General features: G+C 41.8%; 1 protein-coding gene across 1 annotated transcript in view; it reads right to left on the bottom strand.

Moving 5' to 3' along the window:
* Nucleotides 1-6,741: 6,741 nt before the first annotated feature.
* Nucleotides 6,742-24,628, bottom strand: part of CFAP299 (cilia and flagella associated protein 299) — a 222,156-nt gene continuing 204,269 nt past the window's right edge. The window contains exons 6-7 of the mRNA XM_085309242.1: nt 9,576-9,705; nt 6,742-6,926 (exon numbers count right to left, since the gene is read on the bottom strand). Of these exons, the coding sequence (XP_085165368.1) occupies nt 6,831-6,926; nt 9,576-9,705 (226 nt within the window). The 3' untranslated portion in view covers nt 6,742-6,830. The remainder of the gene's footprint in view (nt 6,927-9,575; nt 9,706-24,628) is intronic.

Genomic DNA, 24,628 nt, shown 5'->3' with positions numbered 1-24,628 from the left:
CAGTTTGCCAAATGTAGCTGTTCAATGGCATGATCATCAAAGCAACAAAGTGGAATAAAAGCTTACCTACCTTCCTGTGTTTATAAAAACAAGGCAGACATTTCAGTATAATATACCGACAGGCTCCAAATCTCAAAACACAGTCCAACTTCCTAAATCACTTCTTCTGGAATATCCAAATAAACTCATCTGCCTTTTTGCTCAGCATACAAATCATTTTGGTACAAATGCATGAATAAGGTCTTAGGCAGTCTGGAGGGCAGGTCTCTACACAAAACATCTGTAGTGGCATGAAAAGCTACAAAACATGCAGACAGACAAAAAGAATAACCACCACCACATGGGACAAATTCTGCACACACACTGGTGTGATTATGGATTGACTCCATCCTATCCCGTAGAGTCACTCTGCATTTCCATCTGCAAAGCTGAGATAACGATCTGGACTGCTATAGATAATCTATTACTGTATTCTTTTCCCCTCTCCGCCCCCCCAGACAGAAGAAACAGGGAAGATGCAAAGGGGTCAAATAATGCTGTTAGAGTTCTGATCTGGTCTCTAGAAGCAGTCACCAAACTCCAGCTGGTGTGTGTGTGTCTTCAGATGCGCTTGCAGGCAGACATCTGAAGCAGACTCAAGCTCAAACGATCTGAAATGCAGGCTGYGTATAAGGCAGCCTGACTTTCTGTCTCCCCCTTTAGCAACAAAGCTTACTTCTGTTACAACTGGGCACGGCTGGACTTCTCTAAGCTGGTCTCCTGTCTATACTTATTCCACCACAGTATTACACAAAGAGGGCCGGTGCGTGCTTCTTGTTTGCTCTCTAATTTCTTGGCGTGGATGACTTCTGGGTTATCCACAAGCACTGCCCTTCCGAGTTACAGCCACTGCAGCTCCCTGCGGGTCTGCAGATCCTGCGCTTTCCCTGCTAGGCCCTGGCAGCTTCTTGCTTGTAGAGCTGCAACCTGATACACCAGTAAGACTCCAGTTTGTGCTTCGCACAAGTTGCTGTACAGTTGTGTAACTTGAAGCCTTTTCATCCCTTAGCCCTGGGCACTCAGCAAGCCTCAATCTTAATGAACTTTATTTAAATGATGTGCAACTCTGGTGCCACTGTCAGGGCTAACCTCATCATTCTGCAGCAGTCCCTTTCAAAAGCACTGTTTGAAACTCCCACCAAAAACTTCCAGGTTTCCACACTTTCAGTAGTTGTCACATAATGCACATACCTGATAACTTCACAGTTACTTGATCCCTCCACACAAGCACTCAGAAGTCCTGGGGAAGAGGAAACCACAAATACTCCTCCTGGGGGAAATGAAATAATTATATATTTGCATAACAAAGTGACATTAGCAAAATCTATTCAGTATGTGAAGGCCAATCCCACACTTGTGCTTATTAGTTGCCTGGGTTTCAGGCTTTCCAAGACCTGCTCACAAAGGCAGTCTCCACTGCTGTGGCTCCTGCATCCTGTTCTCCGCACTGTCATCTGGTGAATATCCCATGCAACTTCACCTCAGCCCTCTGCGCCATCTGTTTGCTGCTCTCAGACGGGCTTCTGTGTATTCTGTTCTGGTGGGGCTCTTGCCACTGCATTCTTGGGTCAGTGACACCACCTTTGCTCCCAGCAGCATGTGTTCAGCCCCACCAAGTCAACCCCACTCTTACTAGATCCACAATCTCAGGCTAAGGCAACCGCTCTCTTCCCCTAAAACATCACTCCAGAGCAGCCTTGTCTCTTTTTGTTGGATTTTGTCTTGTGATCCAGTCAGAATCCATTGCTGTTAGCCCCAAATGCCTCGTTTTCCCCAATCCAAATAATTTCCGTGCATCCTTTATATGGACATATTCCCACGCACAATTCATAAAGTTCAAAACCAGCACAAGAGAACACTAAACAGCACATCAGCAAGCAGTACTTGGAACTGCACTACGCAAATTGCAACATACGGAGCTAGCTCTCTCCTTTCTTTTATTGGGGAACAAAGCAGCGACCTTTTCCTTTAAACCTCCTAGCTCTTCATCTTATAGATGTGTACGGAAAGTTAGTCTTTTGCTAGGAGGAGTGGTGAAAAACTTTTACCAAGCTACCCCTGTGCATAGCCATTATGTGTGCATATATATATTATATATAAACGTGTATGTGTGTGTGTGTATATATATATATGTGTGTGTGTGTGTGTGTATCTATCTATCTATCCATTATGCTTGCTTTTTTCTGCTTACTCGGCTGGGTGTTCGCTGTTTGCTCAGGTGGCCAGCATCAGCCTTCCCGCTGGAGGTGCCTTCCCAGCATAATTTCTTCTCTAGGGCCCGGAGATCACATGTTTCTCTCATCACAGAGAACTTCTGCTGTGGGATCTGTAATAACTCTGCTTGGAGCTGAGCTGAAATAAAACATGCCTCAAGCGAACAATAGCCAAATAACAAGAGTGATGTTTTTCCTTCTTGTAGAGAGCATGTACTGCACACAGGGCTAATCTGCATGGCTTCAGTACATTCAGCACCTGTGTTTTTGTTTTCTTTGCAGTGGGAACAGTGGCTTGGCCTGCACTGCTTGTCCTTGCCTGCCTTGCAGAGAATTGCCCAAAGGTTTTATTCATTTTTAATCTGATTTCTTTTCTGTATGCGGAGAGTTGGAGTTAAGGGAGGTTTTTCCCCTTCAACCTCTTTCACTGATGGCCAAAAGGAGAACACCTAATGACCACGTTGTGTGCTGCTTGGAGGTCTTGTTCTTTAYGTGAGATAGAGGTCAGCTAATAAGGTGGCACTGGCACTTCTGCTTCCTTCATTCCAGTTTAAAAATACAATTGGATTTGCAAGGCTGCTGCTGGAATGATGAACTTGAGAGTATGTTTAGTGCTGTGCTTTCTGAGTAGATACTTTATTATATAACTATCAAATTCAAATCTGGGCTTAACTAGCACCATTGCTCTGGGTTCCTCATACAGCTGGCCTTCCACAAAACCACTTCTGGTCACAGAATGCAAAGCAGAGCCTTCCTATAAAATCACATTGATCTCATCAGAATTTCATTTCACGTAACAGTAAGGAAAAATTTCTAACTATGTCCTGAAGCATCCTGTTATGATAGTTTAAGAACAAAGAACTTCAGTTTTGGGTTTAAAAAGCCTTTTCAAAGCTTTTTATTTTGTACTAAATAACAACTCTTCCTATGATTCTGTTTGTGGTTCAGGATGGAGCTGTTCACCACCAATCTTACGTTGTTTTTTTAGCATCATTCTATTATCCAAAATAACAACAACAACAACAACAAATGTTCCGAACCTTTAAGCAAGACCAAAGATCCAGACTCCACATTAAGGGAACAAAACTATGATTTTGGCAAGGGAAGTAAAGAAAAATGAAAGAATCCCAAACATATCCAGGCTAATATCTGTAGACCTTAACTCACTTTTTAACTCATTTATGCAGTTTAAATATGCTTGGGGGAAAAAGAAAAAGCTCCCAGTGGTATAAAATCTAGAGTTTTTTAGATCCTTTGCAAGGATGCTCTTTCTCATTCACGCATAAAATCAGTTGTCTTAGGGATATGTACTATTCTACAACTGCAGTAAACGTCATGATCGGCAATCATATATGGTCTCTTTTCAGAACAGAATGGAGAAGTTCCTATTTCCCTTATGTTTATGGYAGTAATTTCAAGGCAATAATTTCAAGCTGGACAGTTTGTATTTGTTTCTGCTAAAAAGTCACGGAGCACAGGAGGGTATTCAGGGAGCTTTCATGTGGTTATCAGTTTTTGGAAAGCTTTTCTCTTGATTACCATGTGTTACTGTGTGCCTATGCAGGGCAGAACAGTGACAAGATGTTGGGAAAAACCAACGCTGTCATTTTTAGCTTTAGGCACTATCCTGTCTGGATAGGAAAATGAACCTTTTCTTCAAAATGCAAGCCAGATTATGGAAGTGTTTGGGGACAGATTTTTAAGTGCTCACCACTTACAACAGAGACTATATTTTCTTCCATTTAGGAATGGCAAAGGACTATGACATGTCACTTTTGATCCTCCATTAATCATAACCACTAGTCCTAGGTTTTGAATGTCAGAAGAGACAGGACACCAGGAGATGAGGCTGGATGGGAGGGAATTTCAATTAGTTTTTTGAGTAGTCATTAATTCTGGAGGCTCAGTGAATACCATTATTTCATTGCATGTATTTTAGTTCAGAAAAGAAAACAACATTTTATCTCAAAAGAGGTTTATAGCTGTGGTCAGAAATTGCATGAAATCAGAACTCTAAAGGAGGTCACCACCAAGTGCAAAAGATGAGGCTACATACATCTTTACAGCCTTTCAGCTGTCTGCCTGTAACGACATATAGAGCATCGGTGCTTCCATTGATACTGACCTGAACACATGTAAAGCCCACTTGAATCCAGATTTCCTTCCATTTTCCAACAGATGCAGACATGAAATACTCTTACACTTCCTGTTATCAGCATCAAGAACGTTGATTCACAAGACAAAAATAAAGGAAGTTGAACTTCGACAGTTGAAAATTCACTTCTATTTAGTCTTACTTCGTCTCTTTTTTGTTTTTAATTATTAAGATTTTGAGATAATATTCTCCAAACTCCAGGAACCATTTTCCAACTTAAGGTTTTTATACTCTTATAAAATCTGATTAGACTGAGAGAGAATAATGACAATTCAGTGGTTCAGAGGAATGAAACATGTTTTATACTCCTCCCAGTTGACCCTTCTACCCACCTTCATAATGACGATTTCTTCTTCTCTAGTGTTCGAGAGAGGCAAAAGCTAATGTTTTCACAATGGTTCAGGACCTCTGATTTTGTCTTGTAAAAAATATTTCTCTCTGCGCTATCGAGGCAATTCTGCCTCTGTAGGCCTTCCCTTGAACTGCCTCAATAAACAGGCAATAAATCAAAGCTGAATCAATCACAGAAGCCCAGTTTGCAGATGACTTGCATGGAATGATGGAAATTTTTATGTTTAATTCTGTTGAATGAAGAGAGGGAAACATGCAGAAGCATCACGGTCAAGAGAAATCTGCCCTAACAGTGTAAGACCTGCTTCCTCCTTGGAGAAGCCCATTTCCAACACATGACACTGTAGAATCAGAGTTCCTGCAGTCTTGGGCTTTTGTTCTTCTCCTGTTAATAGCCCTGGGAAGAGGCATAATTTGTCTTTGCAAGTTTGTTTTCTACTCCTAGCTTGGTAGTTTCACCGGCTTTGATGTGAAGGGCTGTAGTGGGCAACAGGTTTCTCTCTGCCCCTGCCTCCAGTAGACAGTGCTGCCCGAAGCAGGCATGGAAACTCCTCCTGTTGGCATTCGCTGCGTCTACACTAGGGGGCTCTGCTGCCCTAGCTATGGAGGCAGAGCCTTGGTAGTGTAGACAAGGCCTACAACATTGAGCTGTGTTGCCATGCTCTGCTCCGCTTCGTCCACAACCCGGCTGCAGTTCGGGGATGAGTAAGTAACCTCCAGTTTGCATATCTACTGCTAGATTTTGAGGGTCCTATGGGATCAAGTGCTATTATATAAAAGCAAGATGTTACAGTAAAAGATTTTATTGTATTTTGGAAATGGCAGAACTTCATAACATTGAAAGTTTTATGGGAAGGAAAACAAGTCTTCTAAGTCTCTCTCCCATATTACTGCAGCTTTGAAGTAACAACTTGCACTTTGTAATTGCTGGAACACTCCCTCTCCTTGCACTAAAGGGATCTTTAATGCGCCAACTGTTAAGACCGAGGCTCTCAGCCTTTTCCAAAGGGAACATGCTTGTGATGAGGCTAGTAGATAAACCTCACCCTATGGTAAGCCTAGCAGCACTGCTACCATCTTTTTTTCTCCTCTGAGTTCCCTCCCTTGTCCTTTTCACAGATTCGCAGATATAAGGTCAGAAGAGATCATTAAAACCATCCAGTCACTTAAAAAATAAGGTCCACGGACCTTTTTATTCAGACCTTTTCTGCCTTTGTTTCCTCCGCTTTCCCCTCACATCCTTTTCTTTTCTCTTTAATTATTGTTATTCTTAGTTTTCTCCTAGTTCTGTCTGCTGCTTAGCTTTGTGCCATTCTCCTGTTCTCCACTAAGCAGACAGCTACGTTGGTGGTTCTACCAGCTGGATCATGTACGTATGGGCAACTTACCCAAGTGCCCTGGGAATGAAAGAGAGTCCCTTGGGCCATTGCGTTGCTGCCTAAAATTCTGGCAAGCTGGTACTAGAACAGCTGCAAGAACAAGAACAGAAGAAAAGTGGCCTTCAAGGAACCACTACTGCCATCAGAGTGCTGCAGCTTTCTTTACGTTTACCAGTCTCTTTGGTGTGACTTCTTGGGCTACCCTGTGAATGGCTTGGCCCACATTAAATGGGATTAGTTGTTCCACAGAGGCCTAGGCCTCCCTGGAAGGAGTCTCCCAGGAATAATTTAGAACATCTTGTTGCTGGGATACTATGTGACAGCAGTTTCTGCTTTTACTCCAGGAAAGAATGCAGCCCCTCCACATGTAGCTGGCAACCCTGCTGGATTACTAGTCATGGAAAAAATTGGGTCCAAAGCCTTTTCTCTTCCCCCTAGCTACCCTTCAGTGACACATACCCTGTGGACTTTAGAGAGGGCAACCAACGGGCCCTGATATACAGATTGCATATCAGTGTGGGGTCTTCCTTCCACTTCACCTTCCTCAAGAAGTCAGGCACAAACCAATTCTGAATCAGTCTGAAAATCCCTCCTTCCCCTGAACACAAGATAAAGATCTTTCAACTGTTTATTTTTCTTCCAGATGGCGTTAACTAGAYAAATTAGTTGGGAGAACAGCCACAAAGATGGACCTTATGCCCCTCTTCGGAGGATGTGGTCGTAGATAACGACATGGAKGTAGAGATTTGTTTCAATAGGTGTCCGTGTTGTGTTGTCTCCTGGGTAGGCCTGAAACACAGAATATTACAGATACCCAAACAGTCAGGAGAGACAGGGCACGGTTTTTAACTTCACGAATCTTCTCGTTCCCTTGGAACACAAAGGCTGATTCCCCCCGGAGGGTGGGGATTTCTCAGGGAAGATTAATGTCCGGGCACCAGGTAATCTGTAATTTCTGCTGTGCCGCTTTTAGCAGATGGAAAGACAGTGATAGAGTTTTTTTATAGCTAAACACAGCTAGGAACAACTGGACTATCAACTAGTCAAAGAGAAAGTCCAACTATAAAGATCAGGCAGCTRGTACTGAGTCTGCTAAAGATGAAACCACTGAGAGGACTCATACTGATTTCAGTTTGGCCCACAGCAAGCACTTCTGAAATGGTTGTTCTGCACCAATAAGTGTTACAGAAAATATGGAGCCAGATGGATCTCAAGGAGTCCGACGTGCCTGTACCCTGCAACCTGCAGGGAGACTGAACGGACAYGCACCAGCCTATCTTAGTACGGCTCTCGGCCTGCGAGGGTCTTTCACATAGACACTACAGAGCTGGTTATTTGTTACAGATGTTCTGCAGCTGTAGGAAGTTAGACTGGTGGCCCTCTTTCAATGCAACCAAACACATTTTTAGGTATGCATTTTTGAATGTCTAACAAACCAATACAATTATTTTGAAATACATATAATTTGATATTTTTTACTGTTGCTATTCATATGCAACCATCTTTCATGGGAAACACATCAAAGAAACCATCATCCTAGAGCTGTTCAGTACAAACCCAAACAAATTATTGCCCGGCTTACTTCATGTTGGTTTTGAGAGTAACCAAAGCCTGGGTGTGTTTGTCACATTCAATCTATAGTCCAAGGACTTCAGTTGTAAAGTTTAAAAAAATGCAGTCAGTACTAAAGGAACAGACAGTTTCTTATAGAGGGAAGCTATTTATAAGATTATTATTCATTTAGTTCTCAACAAAAGATAAATGTGGAAATTTAAACAACCTTCATCTACAGCTGGAAATAGGATGCCAAGGTGACTTTAGCATGTGAGTGCATTTGCTTTGTTTGGATTCAACTGCTTTGCAAATCTAAATAATTATAGAGTTATTTAAACAGTAGCAGGCAAAGTCTGGAATAAATGGCATAGATCAATCAACTTCAGCAATAATAGGATCAGACCTATTTTTAGGAGAAAGCAAAGCATACATTTGTGCTGTCAATAGTATGTAAGAGATGCAGCATCTGTAACATTCATCCAATATATAGCACTACTGAGGCACAATCTTTTTTTTTTTTTTTTAATCTAATGGTAAATCCTTCTGAATGATTTACTTTGCAGTTCTCCACAAGAACAGGAATCCATGAATCCAGAGTCAAATTTCTCTTTCATGTGGGACAAGGTTTAAATCAGAGTTTGACCCTTATGCCATGGTGACGATCTCAATCCCCTGCAAGAACCAAGTGACCTTATCAGGGCTGTTTTCCTCAGGACTTCTCAAACATTTTGCATGAAGAAGGAAAAATTGAATTAATTTTCTTAGAATTGCCTTTAAGTTTCTCTGAGCTTAACTGGAGCAAATTTGAAGACAAYTGAAAATCATATACAATTAGCAAAAGTATTGCATGTTTTTCAGASGGATAGAGAATCGGCATCTCAATGCTTATGGACTTTATAGATATGATTAACTTGTGCYGTCATGGCAAAGTCACTCTGCATTCCCTCTTTTTAAAGTCTGTGTGACGATGACAAGCACTAGTCCTGCTGGTTGTGCAGTTGGGGAAGGAATTCTGCTGGTTTCAGTTCATCACTGCAGAAGCGCTGGGATGGAAAATGGCCCACACTTCATATACAAAAGCTGATCGTGCTTTATGGATTTGCCAGTGTTCGGCACCAGTCAGGATTTGGGATATTACAATTCTTGCATTTTGTTTCAAAGAAACTTCATATTCCTTTTTTTTTTTTTTTTTTTTATCCACCTGCAGGCATGTTTCATAAGAAGAAACTTGTCTTTCAAGAGGCGATAAAATACAGGGTCTACCAGCCCCAGGATGGGTTGACAACATCCTAACAATTTTGCATCTTAGCAAGAGGCACATGTGGCATCATCTGAATAGAACACACTGTCTTGCCACACCAGACGCAACTGCTCAGGTACTGCCAGCCCGTTAGCTYGGCAAGTCTTCCATGCCTCTGTCCYCAATCCTTCCAGTCCTGCTTTCCTCCTCAGTCTGTTCACTCTCCTATGCTTCCTTTTCCTTCACACAATTCTCTTGACAGGATACAGACTCAGGCTGAAGCYTGCCCTGGCAAGAAGGGCAAAATTTTCTACTTCTGGATGGAAGGTAGAAGAGCAGGGAAGGGAAAGCACAGAAGAGAAATCCTGCTTTGGAGATCTTTCAGTTTTATAGTCAGTTCAACTCCTGATTGCTGTCTTCATGAGGGAAAGGCCTACATATACTCAGTCATAAACAAGGTAAGCTAAGTTTATCCTGACAGGGACCACAGTAGCTGTGTTAACAAGAGGAACAGTATATCTGAATAAGCCTGCAAAATTAGGTGTATATTGATAGACACACTATTTACAATCAGACTTCAATAGCTTAGCAGTACAACTCCATTGCCTAAAACAAATCCAGAATATTACAGAAAAGACATTTACCTTTGGATCCACATTTATTATTTTCCTATCACTTTTGTTCTTGAAGAGTAATCCAGAGGCATTTTCTGCAATCACTTGGTAATTTGGACTGGAATTTGAAGCGCTGACATTTCTATCCCAGTTGTAAAAGCTGTGAAAATGTGAAACAGAAATACTGTACTTTCAATGGATGTCATTCTTCTGGCTTAAAGGGCAGATTCTGACCTATTTATTCATGTCGAGTAGTTCCTGATTCCACMACAACTCCTCTAAAAGCCAAACAGATTCACTGAGGAGCAGAAGTATACTAAATATTAGAAACTATCTGTCCAAATGTGAATCTACATATCTAGTCTCTAGCAAACCAAAACTGAGGCCCCTAGTTATCCTCTCATCCATTCAGTACTAGTATTACTAAAAGATTCAGAGCCTAGCTTTTAACTAGTAGGAAGTGGTAGTGCTTGAGAATTACTGCTGTGATGGAAACCGCTCTGGAGACCACCTGAAAGTGCTTCCCAGACCACCACAGATCTGCAAACCAGATGTCAGAACCAACAGTTTCCCCTTTGGATCTCATTGCAACTCTCTTGCCACCTTACTGTTTTCCCTTTCTCTTGTTTTTAATGTAATTCTGGTAGTAAAGACTTTTTGGATATCTCCTCATGGGCCAGACACAGGGGGGAGCGGCTGAACTTTGGTTCCCAAAAGAAAATCCTGGCTCCCTGAAGAGCTGTAGGTGTCAGTCTGTGATTAATTCTAGAGCAACCCATTCCATCAAGCTGAGTGTGTTTGCAGGTTTCTAAAACGTCTCAGTGCTAAATGCCACATCAGAAGGAACCACCAGCCCACTATGTCAATACAAAATGCACACAAAACAATTTCAGCAATTTATCCAGCTTATTTCTACGCTGGAGGTGCTGGAGTTCCAAAGGAATTCTCACCCTTGTTTTTGATTTCTCAAGCATTTTATCACCTTAGCCATTTTGGCTTTTGTACTTGCAACACAGCTGACTAACAGGCCATGATCTGCATGCTCGTGGTTATTATTTGTTCAGAAACCTTTTCAGCTCAGATGTAACTGTAGATTGCATGATGTGATCACACTGCTGCTTGTACCTCGCTGGGGTACTCATTTGATCCTCTAAGTGGCCCACTGCACTTYTGCTTCTTGTCAGATGTGCGTACCCTTTGTACAAGGAGAAGGAGATGGGAAGATGTCAGGAAATCATTCTGGGTGTAAGCAGGACTCAAGAAATTTTGAAAATACGAAGCCTTTTGTTTTCCTATCTTCTGCAAGGACACTCTGCTCCAGCTAAGTACATGGGGTTCCAGTTTTAAAAGCATCTTGATTTCTGCTTCACATTAAATGAACGTAAAATAATAGGCCTCAGTGTTACATACCCTAAGCCTTTTACATTCTGAACCCCTTTGGTGCGACTGAAGCAATGCATAACAACTTAGCAGAGAATTTACGACACCTTTACAGGGTTCCTCCTGGCATTACTGAAGTCAGTGGGTGACTTGCCACTGAAGCTGGTGGATTTCACCCAGGTAATGTACAATGGACTTGGGATGTGGTCAGTACCAAATTAAGTTCTTAAGCAAATGAGCTAATGCAAGTACAAGCTGTCCTCTGGAGTTCTGTGCAACCTGGTACTTGAGAGTCTGTAGAAGATGAATGCAAGGTAGGTGGCCATAATAAAATTCAGCTTAATRGTTTTGCTTTGATACTGTAATTGGTCAAGTTAAATTGTTGTCTATAGGATTATTTAATGCTCCTGGGTAGCCATGTTAACTGGTAAACAAACAGAATTTTTGTATGCACTGTTTAAACCTGAGAATAAGAATATACACAAATTTACATACAAATTAAATACACAAATTCTTTTAACTCTTTACTCAACAACGTTACTTCAGCCATACAGCTCTTCCCTGTCCCCAAGGACACAAKTCACTTAAAAAGACAAATCACACTAACGAGACTGTTTGTGCTGGAAAGCCACTACCAGATTAGAAAGCTCTTGCTCTACATTATCTCAGAGGAAAAGAAAAAGTCTGTCTGCAAAGACTTCCCCACATTCATTAAAAAGAAATTAAACATCTGAAGGAGGAAATAATCAATTAGCTGCCAGATAATAGCTTCCTGCATTTTGCCAAGTTTCCAGTCCCAGTCCTAAGACACTTCCACATTCAAGCCAGTGGGAGCTTTGGATGTCCAATGAATAAAAGATCAGAGCTCAGACAAGCTTTAGGTTGAGAAGTGAATGTCCAGTGCAAACGGTTTTCTCCTGGACTCTTTGCTCCTCAGCAAACTGACTGCTGTCACGTGCTTAGATGCTAGAAAGAGAGCTGCAACATGTGCTTTGGTGAAATGAGGTGAACCTGCCTGGACTCCGTACTGAGGAGCAACAGAGCCGGACAGCCCCCCGCGCAGTGCCAGGCCGCCCTGCCCGTGCGTAAGCACGCAGGAGTGCTGCACCCGGCGCGTCCTGACACTGCCACCTTCTCTAAACAAAGGCCAACGGGTAGCGAGAAGGCTGCTCTTATGAGGAGGACGTTGGGGGCGCCTGGCCACAGGAAGAGATTTCCACCTGCATCCCCCCTCTAACACTCTTCACTAAGAACTGACGCAACCGATTATAGGATGAGATTCATGTAATCTGCACCTCCACCTTCAGCTGGCAGGATGAGAAGGGCTGCAGAAGCTGGAGGACAATGTTGATGCAAGGACAAAGTAATATATGCTGACTGGAAATGTGTTGAGGCAGGAAGTCAAAGGAACGTTTTGACGAGGAGCAAGGAGTTGGAGAAGGATACTGTGGAGCAGCCTCTCTGCTGTCAGTTACTGCTAAGGTGAAACTTGATCATTTTACTTAATGCTTTCTGCCATGTGGCTGTTGCAACAAAAGGAGGCCGGCAATCGGGACCCAGGAGGTCCCACCTCATCCGCATTTCTCTCTAGAATAAACAGTGAACAAAATTGCAGTAGGAAGTACTATCTATGAGTTACTATAATCCCAATCCAAGCAAACTGATTTTTATTAGTAGAATTACAGGTAGCTTTAAATATTTAAATTATCCTGGGATGAAAATATGCTATCAGGCAAACAAGATCAAATGCCAAATTCAAAATTTACTGTGTACATTTTTTCTATTATTATTTTGTTTGATTTCCAAGTGTTTTGGAACAAATTTAACAGTCTTCAGCACGGCTCTTAAGAATGTGGAATATGAGAGACTTAGCAGTGCCCACAGTCCAGCTGCAAGAAGAATGCATTTTTTTTGTTTTGTTTTAACAATRAATTGTTGGTGTAATGGTATATAACAAGTACCACACTGTGTTTGGGAAAACAGACTAAAATATGTGAGGTGGTTTTTTTCATTCATCAGCTAATTCTGGTCAGAGCAGATTTTCATTCTGCAGGCAGGCAATGCCTTCCCAGAACCCARGAATATGAACACAAGTCCTTGCATACTTACAGTTCTCCTTCAGGTACCAAGATGGCAGCACATCAAACCACATGGTGCTTATAGAATGTGTTTCATCCAAAAATCTCTAAATCCTTTTGTAAACATGCATTAAACCAACTGACATTTTTGTGAGATGTAAGGCAGGCTCTATTACAGCTCATCAGTGGCAGGGGGAGTCAGGGCACAGAAAATGCCAGAGATCCTCCCCCAGGATACGCCGTCTCTGTTGCCAGCTCTAGCCACGACAGGAAAGGCTTTGGGTGGACATGGAGTTGGCCAACTGTTTTCCTGTAGGCAAATCTTTGGCAAGGTTTTACAAACTGTCTTTTGAAGCCTGGGTGCATGATTGTCCTCTTCTTTCCCTTATTCCAGGGCAGGCACCCGGCTTTGATGGAAGATGGACTTGCACAGCCTGTTTTAGGAGTTGAAATGCAATGGTGCATCAGGCCTGCACAGACTAGAGAATGTTTCAGTTAGGCACTGAACAACCTGAGGGTTGCCAATCACCACCTGACCAAAAGAAAAAAAGGTGCYTATCTGCAGGGTAACAGCTTTGTTGTCCCAACTTATTATTTACTATTTAAATCAGCAAAATCAGGGAGAGAGAACAGAGTGTAAAGGTGTTTATGTCTGTGTTGGCTCCACCTTTGATCCCAAGGGGTTAGATTATACTACCCTATTCTTTCTTCCCCTCAGGATAAGGATTGGTTCCTTGATTCAGTTCTCTACTCTACTCTTCCCACCCACGCGTACACTAAGATAAAACCATTCCCCATACCAGACTGGGACTTCAGTCAAAAACTAATTATAAACAATGATGGTTCAACAGCTTTTTTCAGTTTGTGGTTACATGAATTTGCGATGCAAACTATCTGGCTTCAGATTCCCTCCTGGTACTTTACAGAGCAGCTTTCTTTAGTTGGACAGCAGCAGAAGGGTGCAGACAAGGGAGACAGGGAGATATAGGACAACAAAGGAGAGAAGAAATGGAAATAAAAAACAAAGTAATCCCTTCATCCTGAAGAACAACACTTTCTGCCCTCCAGCAGGGCTGCACTGATAATCACTCTAATAGGGGGAAAATTTGGCATTCTTCATGTGCTTGCCAAATAYGACAAAGTAGCAATATACTTGGATAGGATTGACCAGTCAGTCCCTCTATGGCTTTCTAGTGCAAATGAGGTCAATGTCTCAGTAGGACATGACACCGTGTAATACTGCACATATGCCCGACTCCATGCCAACCACTGTTTCATAATAAGACGCATGCCACAGACCTCTGGTTAAATAAGAACAAGCTACTTTTTTTCCATGTAAGAGAGTTAAAGAGATGCCAAGAATTGCTTTTGCTTTTCCTCTTGAAGCAGCCCTTTGACTAAAATAATTACATTTACCAAATAGCTGCCATGGTAGGATGAGACTTGTTATGGCACCTCGGAAAACCAAGGCATTCTGATTTGCTCCACAGCTACGGTGCACAGTAGTTATTTTTGCACTATTGGGTTAAAATCAGGTAACATTTAGCTTAATTCTCATGGCTGATTATCTTCCATATTGGTTGTAAATCAAAAGTAACTCCACCGAACTCTTGTATAAAACTGGCAGAAATGGACATCTGGCTCATAGGACTAATTCATGCCTTGGTTTCCTACAGGCAGTGAAAAAGAACAGCACTTCCTGGTGTGCCTGTGATTACAAAGCAGGAGTCACCTCGGTAAATACTGTCTGACAAGCCCTCTTTATACCACTGGCACTGTGGGGAAGTGGTGACATATGATCTCTGTATCTAATTTGTTACCAGGCTTCCCTGTGCAGAACTGGAACAGCGAGAGGATGTTTATCACTGCAGGTAGAAACAATTCTTAAGACTGTTCTGACCTTGCCTTTGCTATTTAGCTAATGTGGAGTTTGCTGCGTCTCATTACTGAACTTGGGAAATGGCTATGCCAGTACCAGGGGTGGTAATGACATTTCATTTCTGAAAGGCGTTTTTCATGGATGAACACTGTGACAGCCAGCACTAGACACATCTGAACGTAGCAGAGATGCAGCTTTTCCCTCTTGCTCAAACCTGGACAGCTCCTGCAGGGATGCTCCATGGCCAGCAACAACACCTTTTTGCAGTTGCTAAGGCAGCCTCTTCTTTGTATCTCTCCCAGGCAATATTAGAAACCCTGAAATCTGGCTCACCAGAGATCAATGGCAAAGCTGTCACTGATTTTAGGAGAACTAATGTTCACACAGTGTGTTCAAAGAACACAGGACAAGCACCAACATATGACAGCTAATCGTGAGGACTAGAGCTGCTCCATGGCAATGAAGTTCATGAATGGCAAAGAGTCTAAAAATATCTAACTGATCTGCTGACTCCCTTTTCACTATGTCACTTTAAAAACACCTGACTTTTGTCTTATTGCTCTTTCTTTCTCTTTTTAGCATAGGTGACACTTTTCAGAAAGAGCTCTGAAAGGATGTGCATCCATGCTGATTCCCATCCTCTTACAATTTCACACAAGAAGCGTAATAAACACAACACCCTGGGAGAGCCAAGACCCCAATCTGACACTGCCGAACCAGYGCTGTGAGGGTGTGCAGGCAGCTACACCCTCTGTACAAGACACCCTGCCACGTAAGCAAAGAGCACTGATGAACACTGGACACAGTGAGTGCCGCGAGGCGTCCAGTGGGGCGCACAGACTGGCTTTAGGCCAGCTTTCGTTCGACGTCGTCTGCGGCATGCTGGAGTAGCTTTGAGATAAAAGGGCTTGCAGAGCTCCTCTTGGCACCGCGAGCCTTTCATCTTATGCACCTCTCCTATAACCCCCAAGCCACGTGGCCATTCCACCTCCTGCCTGAGATCTAAGATCGCCCCTTTTCCCTACATCAAGGAGGAAAAAGCATGATGCACAAAAATGATGAGCACCTGCAGCTTCCACTAACCTGATTTGAAGCTGCATGCCACTCTGCTGAGTTCAGTTTACATGGGCACACCACGAAGGGGAACCAACTGAGAGCAGCTGAATTCAAGGCTGCTATTAGGAGCGGTGTGCTAATGGAGAGGCTTGCTGAACTACAAAAGCACATTGCCTGGGGGACATACACCCACACGGGACTAGACCAGAATACAAATCTCTGCCCCATGATGCAGGTGGGGTGGACCTTAAGCTCCCATGGGAAGGCAGTTCAAAGCTGTTCCACTAGACTCTGACAGGATTTCTGTAGTAAAGAGCTTGCATAAACCTAAGGGAAAAGGACTCAAGAGCAGGAACCCCATGCGGAATCCTCCAAAGTCAGAGGATTTGCAGACTTGAAACAATTAAAAGAATTAGACCATTCTGAGAAATACAGGCTACATCTGCTTCTTTAAGAAAGAAAAGTACTTCTGAGGAGTGAGGAAAACTCTTTCAAGTGCTTCTGGCAAAACGATAAGTCACTTAAGATGGCACATGATCACGTACGGCAAGGCCAAATAACACGATTCCAGCAGTAGCCAGAGGGGAAATATGGCAGGCAGGAGGTTGATCCATTAGCCTGAATTTAGAAGCTGTGAGTCTAAAGCTTTCCTACCATACACAGCACTTATCTACATGTTAACTAAATGGTACATTTTGAGTTTATCATGGTTTGTCATATTTTTCAGTTGAAACAACAGCAACAAAAAAGACTTGGAAAGCAATTTTGTTACACAAGAGTTAGACTTCCCACAGCCAAAAGACGCTACTGTCCTGCTATTCTTTTTTTCTGCCATTTGACAGAATAATAACCTATAACGTTCATACAAAATAGTAATTTTCCAAAGGAAAACACAATGATCAGGGACTGCTGATGAGTGCATCTCTCCTACCTATGCCCATTTACAGCTGCTGCATAGTTCATCTTGTTGGTCTATCTACTAGCAACGCAGGACGATTATATTTTCTTCCTCTGCTTCACACACACACGTATGCAAATATTGAAATATTTGTTGCACTGAGCTTACTCAACAGATGAGTTTTCTTCTGGTCATGAATTATTTATGAATCAAAAATGATTTGAAGTATGTGTAAGACAGACACACAGAGCTCATGATACATCTACTCTGTCTACACACACACAACATCCCAAGTGGGTATTCTGCATGCAGCAGTGGGATCCAGGTGATAATCCTGTACTCCTCTGGACAGTCTCACGAACTACCTACTCACCTGTCTTGTCATCGGATTATGTCACAAGTCATCACACTTCACCTTCCAGGATGCCTAAGGACTTGACCTGGGCCACGTATTTCAGTCTTCAAAATCTAAATGTGTCTCAAGTTCACTGCCTCAGAAGGATGCTATTAAATCAACAAACCCCAAACAGCTTTGTTAACTTTTCTTTCTCATTTTCAAATATAGGATTCTTCCTTCCTTCCAAATTCTCCTGGCCTCTGGGCAGAATTGTTCTTTATGGGACCTTGACAAGTGCAAAAAATGTTTCAAAATTCAGCAGGGAAAGAAAGGACACTATGCTGGCTTCCAGGGCAAGAAGATATGGATTTTAACAACATATCAYTGTTGACATGACATAGCATATCACTGACTCAACCTGTCATTGAGCATAAAACATTTCTTTTCCACTGCTATGTTTGGACTGACAAGTAGCAGTGGGAAATTACACCAGAGAATCACTACCTATGTTTTAAAAACTCTTAAAACAAACAAACAAACAAACACCCAACACACACACACAAGACCCTTCTGCAAAATATCAGCATGCAGAAATTATRTCAGTGTCTATTTAGGATGATCCTGTAATCCAAGTGACATTTCAGCATTCAGAAATGGCGCAGCTGCCTCAAACTCAGTCTGAGGAAACTCTTTATGACAACTAACCCTGCACATATTTATAATACACCTCCAGACACTGGACCTGTGCCATACACTGAAGCTTGCAGCACTGACTCTTCCCTGCTATATACACTATATTCTTTTGTGCATACATGAACATAACAAAACAGCTCTTTCATCAAACAAAAAGTATGAGCTGAATGTGAAACCAGTAGCTGTGTAGTTCCATCTCTTAAACTCGTTCCCAATTCTGCGAGCTGAATATCACACGGGTCCAAACATTGCCTAACAGAAGATTGCAACTGGTGTAAAATAAACCTGTGGATATTCTTTTCTTTACCAGCATGGCTTTTCTTGCCTCTGTGTGCCAGGATGCAACGCTCCATCCTTAGCAGCAGCCCGCGGCGAGGCCGGGGCTCAGGGYGAGCTGCGGGCTGCAGCGGGAAGGGGTGGGTGGCCACGGGCCGCATGGCGGAGTGTTCAGAACTGAACCACCGCTGGCCTCTGGGCTGTGCCTGGGCCATCCTCTCGGTAATTCGACCTGGCTCTCCACAGCTGGCCGCACAGACCATAGTCTAACAGCTCCAACTTGTAGGGCCACGTGCTGTCACTTGTAATGGCCGTTCGTAGACATTCTTGGCATTGGAGCATTTAGAAATATTTCTGGTAGCCAAGATGTTTTTTGTGTAATCTGCTCAGCACTCCCAGTGTTCTGTTTGAACTTCGGCTGGGTACGACGCTTGCACTTCAGGATGAAGAGTAAGATTAACAAGAAAAAGGGAAGAAATGAAAGCAATGAAAGGGAAAGAAATTGAAGTCCTCAGGGTTATAGGCCTAATCCCAAGAAATGATGAAACTACTGTCAGACTGCAGAAGTTGTATAGTAATCACTCAGAATTTATTACCTTATTAGTTTTCTTGATCTTTAAAAGAATAAAACCATCCAACACATTTGGATTTACAGCCAAAGAAAAAAAAAACTTTCATCTTGAAGCTACAATGAAGAAGATAAAGGAGGCATGTAATTGCTGGGAGAACAACCGGATGAATAGCTTATACATATTGTGCAATTAATAACCACTGAAGGCCAGTTGGAAGTTGTGTAGAGCTGATAGATCAACATATAAAACTGGAGTCCCCATTCACTTGCGTACCAGTATACAGTGATTACACTGATAATGAACCAGTCAAGAAATGTGCACGCACTGGTCGCTCTGTCCCTGTTCCAGAGGCAGCTTTGCGGCCAGCTGAGATTCTGAACTTCGAGGTCGCTCACTGCAGATTTACTGAAACCACTTCTTCACCACAGGCGAAGAAGGAGAATAAAATGATCAGCAGTGAGAAGGGAGAAGAAATAACTGAATCTTCCTCAGAAAAAGGATGAAGATTTAGGCAAGGGTTTGGACTGATTATTTTAAGTGAGTTTCTAGCAAAGGCTGACCTAGAAGAGGGAGACGTCATGGTTGTCATGCAGGTTCACTTATTAGCTTTCCTTTCCCATTAAGATCCAGAATATGACAAAGAGCTGGAGCCCTGGGCCATCATTCAACTAATTGCCTCAAGTGCCAAAGATATGTACAGGTAAGTGCCAAGAAGGATTTCCAAAACCTGATTATTTCTTGCCTGGTGATTTCTTGTGGCGGGCAGGGTGCACTGCGGGGGGAGCTTCTACAGATTTTTTTGCAAATCCCCCTGGGCACCTAACCATATCTTAAAAACCTTTAAAAGTAAAACCTTTGGATGCGTGCTGAAGTTGCACCGAGAGCAATGCTTAGATGCTTTGTTGGATCAGAGCCATAATAAATCATGATGAGCAGGAAGACCCGGAGGAACTAAATGACAACTAGACAGGTAGGTAAGTTAGTAAAGGAAATGCTTAAGTACTGCTGCATATCACTTTGGATATGTGTGTTCTTTGTGGAGCTGGGCCAGCTTCTCAAACATTTTTCCTTTTGAAGGGAGCAGAGTAAACATCTATGAATAAATTAACCCTCTTGATCAAAGTTTGGTTAAGCAACTGAGATGAAATGATGGATTTTTCTGAAGGCATGTATTCAAAGCATGCTTAATATATGCATGTATCTCTCTCTGCCTTTCTTCCTGGGGTTACTTTCAAAGGGTCTTCTTCCTTTCCAACTGTAATCTCCTTAGGCACTGAAGGAGTTGAGTCCAKAAAAAATTAATCCATAAAATCATCTGCTGAAACTTCTAATTATCAGTTAAAGTGATGAAGAATAATAATTTTAGGAAAAATCAACACATTTTGGTCTAGTATTTTGCTTGTGGAGGGAGGGAGGTGTCAAGTCAGGGGAGACAGCCAACCTTCAATTCGTGAACAGTATTCTGTCCTCCTTCCCGGACTTCACTATAGCAAATCCTTGGAAATCCTAATGGCTTGAACAGTGAGGGAATCCTTAAAACTGAAACACTAACAGTGAGTTTTCCAAGTGACCCAGGGACATTTAGCTGCATCTCTCCCACTAGAACTGAAGAAGAGCAGACTGAAAAGCTCAGTGCCCCGAGAAGAACTCGGTTCCGCTCACACCTCCGTCTAGAAGACTGTGGAGTCACTGGTGGGAAACCTCAGGCACTGTGTGTGGGGGGTGCTCTGGCCTGTGTTGCTGCTTTCAGCAAGCTGTTGCATACCAAGTCTCACATCCTCCAAAATTTGATAACCATACAAAAACTTAGGAGAAAAGTTTTAAAAATTTAGGCACAGCTTCAAAATGCTGGTGTACAACTCCCTCCCCCCATCTGAAAATACTCTTAGGATTTTATCTATATCACAATGACCTCAGTTTTTAAATATGCAGGAGAGACTAGAACTCATCAGCAATTTCCATCTTCAACAACTTAACTTCCTTTCAAATGGCACTTGCAAGTGCCATCTTGGGAAAAGCTCTTTGGGAGAATCATTTCTAAACTGATGAGATCCAAAGGGCTGATATAAAAGACACATCCTCAGAAAAGCTCTGGATTTCACACTCTGGGTTCAGGATGTGAAAATTGCTGCAAAACTTTGCAGTTTCCAGCCTGCCAATACCCCTGAAGAAAGAGATGCATTTTGCCAGGATTTTGTGAGACCAGAGAACCAAGGAGACTGCTAAATTTGAGGAGAACTACTGAGAGCTAGTAACGTAAAAATAAATTTTTAAAAAATGCACAACTTAGTTACTTTCTAAATAGTAGTTTTAACTTCAGGCACAACCTCCTGAAAACACTGGTCTTGATGTGATCAATTATTTGCTTACAGTTGAATGCTGAGCACAGAACATACAGAGAAAAGCACCGACTGTTTTCTTTGCTGCTACAATCTGATGAAACATACTTCAACTACTGGCGTGACATACAGCAACGTATAGCATGAATGGCTCAGATCAACATACCTACATTGAAAACAGTTTTTTTTTAATCCATTTAAATCAGAAACACACTATTAATCTGAGAGAGTGACATATCTAACTTAATTGTACTTTTAGCAACAGAGTAGAGAGGTGACAGGGGATTAAGCAGGCAGCTTTTCTATTTCTATTTAAACATCGTGGCAGAGTTGTGGTATTAGTGAAGCAAAACAGCGTACAGAGCGTTCACATTCCTTATCTCTTCTCTACAATAGATTCATAGCTTGTAGTCTGACTGCAAAGCTTACCYACATGAGAAACATGTATAACTAGATGGTCAGACTCTGTCATCTACTTGCAGATTAAAATGAGAGACAGTCTATAAGCAGAACAACTTTGAAATCTGAAGGGATAAAAAAAAAAAAAAAAGACAGAGGCCCCATTTCCAGAAAGTACTTTCAACACAYGGAATACAATGGGACTACTCGGCGCACTGGAAGCTGCGCATGTATTTTGGTCAGAGAAACCATTCCAGGAAGAGGTTATATGGAAAATAGYACAACAGAGAGTAAGAAAGTAGGAAAAAGAGAAGCTGAAGGAGACCTTCACGTGGTAGAAGGGATGCTGTGTACGTGAAAGAATGGGGTAAGTGGTTTGAAAATATTTGTTGGGTCTTGCAGGAGAGGACTAAGATCACGACTCTGATGCGATAGAGAGAGGAARCCAATAAGACGACTCACGAGGGGAGTGAGCTGGCCGTGTAATTATTGCTCGTATTAGCTGCAAACCACCCGAGGTTATCTGAATCACAGGCAGCAAGCAAAGACGATACATGTCCTTACAAAGGATGAGAGACTGCATTCAAAACAGGATAAACTGATATGCAGGATTACTGAGCCTGTACTTTTTTAAACCGTTCCAAGAAAAACATTTCAGATAAACAGCTGACAATATGAATGCTACGCATTTCTGTAAGATTTGAGGAATCAGGTATGCAGAAGACGTATGCTCAACATGGCAGTTGCAACGTCTGCCTAATCCTCAGTCCCTTAAAGAACGAACCTATTGAACAAACTAAACCAGCAGAAGTTTTAAAGAATCCAGCTCTCCATTTGTCTTTAACCTGCAGAATGTAAAGAGGACATCAGAGCATGCTGCAGATAAAGAACAACCACAACAACTTTCTCAGAATGTTACAACCTTGAAGCAACTATTTTTCTTGTTTACATTCATGAAACTTCTACACTTACTGCTTAAAAGACGACTGTGCTTTATTCTTTTTTTTTGTTACGCTTATCCACTGAAATGATGCCCATGATACTACGCATTCATACACAACACTGGAAATCAGGAACTACTGCTCAGTGTTTAAGTCATCCAGTCCAAAAAGAGGAACAGTGGTACCTAAATGACTGAGGCACCTGAATCCTACGGTTTTAACTGGGCTCTCCTATGTGACTTGGTTGACTTTGAGAATTTTACACTGCTTCATTTCTGTAACTTTCTGACTGAGGTTCAGTGTGGAAGCCTGAAAACTCACATCTTTTCCGTGGGATATTCCCATGAGAAGATACTCATAAATAATATCAAACAAACCAGATATAGAATTTTGTGATCTGCCTCAAAACATGCTAAGTCTGATATCACCAGACGCAGATTTAGTCCCATTAAATCATTGGGAAGATCCTCTCTCAAGGCTGCTGTACCGCAGAGCTCCTTGTTAAGAGTCTGATGTGGTTTCAAAAGGTGATGTAAAGCTCTTTCCCTATGATCTTTCACATACTGCTGGGATGTTTACAGTGACAGGGAACTCAAAGGTTTAATAGTACTTGATAAAAGATAAATTGGCAACCATTAGCGTAGGCAGCAACTAATTCCCATGAAAACCACCAAAACAATAAAATTGATGGGTATGGGAAAAAAACCCAAAGAATTTCATTAATGCTATGACAATAGCAAATTGGATCCGAGTTAGCTGGCAGAGACCCTCATCACTGTCAAACATCACTGCTGGTAGGAAAACAGATTCGACAGAAACTACACAAGTGCAATGATGAAATGCCAGAGATAGAACCAAATAAAGAAATAATAGTCCCAGTTCTCCACAAATATATCAATGATTTTCACAGGTGAAAAGGTATCATTTTTGATGGTTACTTCCAGATGAAAGCATTCTAAACGAGGAGTACCAGGCTAATGGTCTGAACTTGTCTAAAATATAGCAATACAAAATTACAGAAAAACATTAGCAAAGCATTAAGGAAAAGTAAGTGTTTTCTAAAGCCTAAAGTATAGATGAATATCTCCTGCAGCCCAGTTCAGTTCCCTCACCACTTTGATAGGAGGAAAAATTGTTGTTCTGAATTTCTGTCACAAGCTTATCACTTTTCACTGTTTTGAGAAATACTCTGAAGAACAGAGTGGAGCAGCTGTGTACATTTGGAGAGTGGGAGTGGATCCCATCTCATGCAACTCCTCCAAGGCCAAGATGCTTTGACCTCTGAGAAAGACTGTGATTCTAAAAAGAAAAAAGATATATATACATATATATAGTCTTCAACTTGGTCGGGTCCAGGACAAAACTTCAATGGGAGCAAGACTGTGCCTTTTACATGCCCACATGGGACACAAATAAAACCCTGTTCCAGAGAGGTTAATGCAAAAACTTTTTTGGCCAAAGCATTTTTCTTCTTTCTGAAACAAGTACATTCAGAATTTTCTTTTGCAAACCCTGGGAAGTTCTCTCTTATACAAGTACAGTGTAATAACAACTCTCATTTCAGTACGAGTACTGTGTTTCACAGCATAGAAACAAAACCAGCAAAGTCCTTTGCATACTTAAGAAAGAAACATATTTAGCTAAAGAACATATTCATAAAGCGCCTTGAGTGCTACACTAAGATTATTCTGGTTTTAACTAGTGGGCAGGTAACAACAGTTGTCATTAAGATTACAAGCCTTGGCAGAAGAAAGGTATTTGGAAAACATAGTGATTGCCATCTACTATAGAAGAGAATTAAGTGACATGGGGAGAAGTGAAAATGTGAAAATGAYGGTGGACATCGCCGCCGCCAGGCAAAACAACAGATAATGTTGTTATAAACTGCGATGGACAAAAGTATCGACCAGGACTTAGCAAAACAAGAATAGACAGAAAATTCAATGAACCTCTCACTTTGAAGAGAAAATATGCATGTACACAGGGAAAAAAACAAACATATATTGTTCCCAAACAGCATAGTGGTTTTAACAGAAGAATTAGACTTACAGCAGATTATTAACTGCTAGCAATTTTAAATTAAAAACRTAGATCAATTGTTCCCCTCCCTAATGTTTTGAGCTGGATTCTCAAATATTATGATTTATAACTGACGTGTTAATTTTTTCCCACATCTGCTTAACGTAGCTTAATACTTTGAATTTGAATGTTACATTGCAAAAAATGCATTTCTCC

Source organism: Rhea americana, unplaced genomic scaffold, assembly GCF_003343005.1.
Source record: "Rhea americana isolate MKP2758 unplaced genomic scaffold, rheAme1 scaffold_294, whole genome shotgun sequence".
In the NCBI taxonomy this organism is placed as follows: domain Eukaryota; kingdom Metazoa; phylum Chordata; class Aves; order Rheiformes; family Rheidae; genus Rhea; species Rhea americana.
The sequence above is the reverse complement of the archived record's forward strand: the minus strand, read 5'-3'. Positions and strand labels throughout refer to the sequence as shown.